The sequence below is a fragment of the Penaeus vannamei genome, chromosome 6 (genome assembly GCF_042767895.1).
Source record: "Penaeus vannamei isolate JL-2024 chromosome 6, ASM4276789v1, whole genome shotgun sequence".
In the NCBI taxonomy this organism is placed as follows: domain Eukaryota; kingdom Metazoa; phylum Arthropoda; class Malacostraca; order Decapoda; family Penaeidae; genus Penaeus; species Penaeus vannamei.
This window is the reverse complement of record NC_091554.1, coordinates 13,225,229-13,227,728: the sequence shown is the minus strand read 5'-3', so window position 1 is coordinate 13,227,728 and position 2,500 is coordinate 13,225,229. Positions and strand designations below refer to the sequence as shown.

At 32.0% G+C, this 2,500-nt stretch overlaps 1 protein-coding gene across 1 annotated transcript in view; it reads left to right on the top strand.

Annotated features, from left to right (window-relative positions):
- LOC138862011 (myosin-2 heavy chain-like) overlaps positions 1 to 2,500 on the top strand; it is a 37,228-nt gene that overhangs the window by 9,805 nt on the left and 24,923 nt on the right. The window contains exons 5-6 of the mRNA XM_070122647.1: positions 182 to 295; positions 1,643 to 1,678. Of these exons, the coding sequence (XP_069978748.1) occupies positions 182 to 295; positions 1,643 to 1,678 (150 nt within the window). The remainder of the gene's footprint in view (positions 1 to 181; positions 296 to 1,642; positions 1,679 to 2,500) is intronic.

Here is a 2,500-nt window from a genome sequence, read left to right as displayed (position 1 = left end):
ATCTTTATCATTATCATTACACAAAACACAAATGCATTTTTTACATCTTACACTCACACCCACTCATCACAAAATTACACACACACACACACACACACAAAACAAAAAAAAAACGCGAAAAATAAAATCCCACAAATTCAAACCCTCACCCCCCCCCCCCCCCCCGCCGCCCTCCCTCTAGACAGCGAATTCAAACTCCGCTACGAGGCTCAGCTGGAACTCAACAGCAAACTCGAGGAGCAGACGCTGTGGTACGAGGAGGAGGTGGAGAAGACGAAGGAGAAGATTAAGAAAGGTAAGAGAGGTTTATTTTATCTTTTTTTTTCTCTTTTTATATGTTTATTTGTCTTTCTGTATTGGTTTACTTTTCGTTTCTTTTTTTCTCTTTTCTTTTTTTGACTTTGTGTTTGTATGTTTTATGATTATATATGCACATATATGTGTATATATATACGCATATATATATATATATATATATATATATATATATATATATATATGTGTGTGTGTGTGTGTGTGTGTGTGTGTGTGTGTGTGTGTGTGTGTGTGTGTGTGTGTGTTTGTGTGTGTGTTTGTGTGTATATATGTATAAATATATCATATATATACACAGTATATATATATATATATATATATATATATATATATATATATATATATATATATATATATATATATATATGGACAGATGGATAGATAGGTAGATAAGTAGATATATATAGATACAGATAAGTAGCTAGATATATATGTAGATATAAGTATAGATATATACATTTGATAAGTAGATAGATAGAGATGTATATATACACATTAAGTTATTTTTATATATTAAAGATATGCCGCTTTCCTTTGTATCTTACTAATGAAATATGTACATAGACACCATTTCTGTTAAGGCAGTTTTCATTATTACTATTATATATACGACACTCATTACATCTGTTAATAATTTCAAGTGATAAGGAATAATATTAATTAATGCATTTTAATTTCAAACTCTGATCACCATCACTATCATCTATACTATAATTATCATCACTCGTTTAATGCCATTACTATTATAATGGTTACAGTTTGTAGTATACCACCGCAACTGCGATGTTAGTGTAATTACCATAACTGCTACTTAATTATCCATACCATTAAAACTACCATGGCTATGCCTTTCCTGCATGAGTAGACATACCAGGAACTTTTAACACAATGGGACGACTGAAATAGCAGAAAAAGGTTCCCGTTTGTTCACGTAATGGATAATAACGATAATAATGATAATGATGATAATAATAATAATAATTTTAATAATAATAATAATAATATAATAATAATAATGATACTACTACTACTATTAATGATTATAATGACAATAATGGTAATGAATAATGATAATGAAATCTTTAATCTATAGATGATTTCCGATGTATTATTGTAACTTTATTTAATTTTAGATATTTGATTATGCCTCTTGGTATCATTCGTTATACCTGAGTATGAAATCAGTCATTTCACGGGAACCTTCTATGCAATATAGATTGAGCCAATACAGACTGCACAATATTGTCACATTGTTATCCATATGTGAATGTTCAGTGTACTTATTTTCCTTTATTTATCGTCTGGATAACGTTTCCCACTTACACAGCCTTTCAACGGGTTCCCAACAACCTAACCACCATAAGTATGTAGTTTTAAATCAGTGGATGTTATGACTTATGGCTGAGAGTTGTTGCAAAAAAATACGGATTTGTCAGATGGTTAATGCACCGATAATTTCAGCGTAATTTCAGTGCTGTACGATAAAAAAAAATAATATTGGCATATTCACTTGTTTTATAGGTGATGTTATGATCACTGTGACTACTGTTCATTGCGTTATTGAATTTTACAAGTTGTTGTTTAGACTATCAGGAAAAATCACGATAAATTGATAATTCATGTGTTAAGTATCTGACATACTGCTATTCAAAACGATGTCTGCTTTGCCGTATTGCAAAACAGTGTGTTTATTTTATGCTAATCACTTATTACCTGCTAAGCACCTGTCACTGACTAGTTACAGAATACAGCATTGCCGATTTATTCCTAGGTTCCCCACTTTTCACCTTGCACTAAACTATTATTTAGCCCAGTGAGCGCAAACGTTCATTAACACTAAATAACACGCACGTACAAGTGCACTACTTTTTGGCTTCTGTTCCACGCCAAACTAGCCTTTATTCAGCATGTGTTTGTTTACTTCAAATACCACCCGTTTTATCGGTAATGTGTTACTTTCTTACTGTTATCTATTATATAATGTATATTTGAAGCGTCGGCAGGTTTAAGTGTTTAATAGAATTTACAAGTGCTGTGTGTATTCTATATGGGCCAACACACACACACGAGCGCACACACACACATGCACACGCACACTCACACACATACACATATGAATTAAGTGGCAGAGGACATTAAAAACAATGTCTGGCGATTTATGCCGCATTTTGTTTGGTTGTGACAA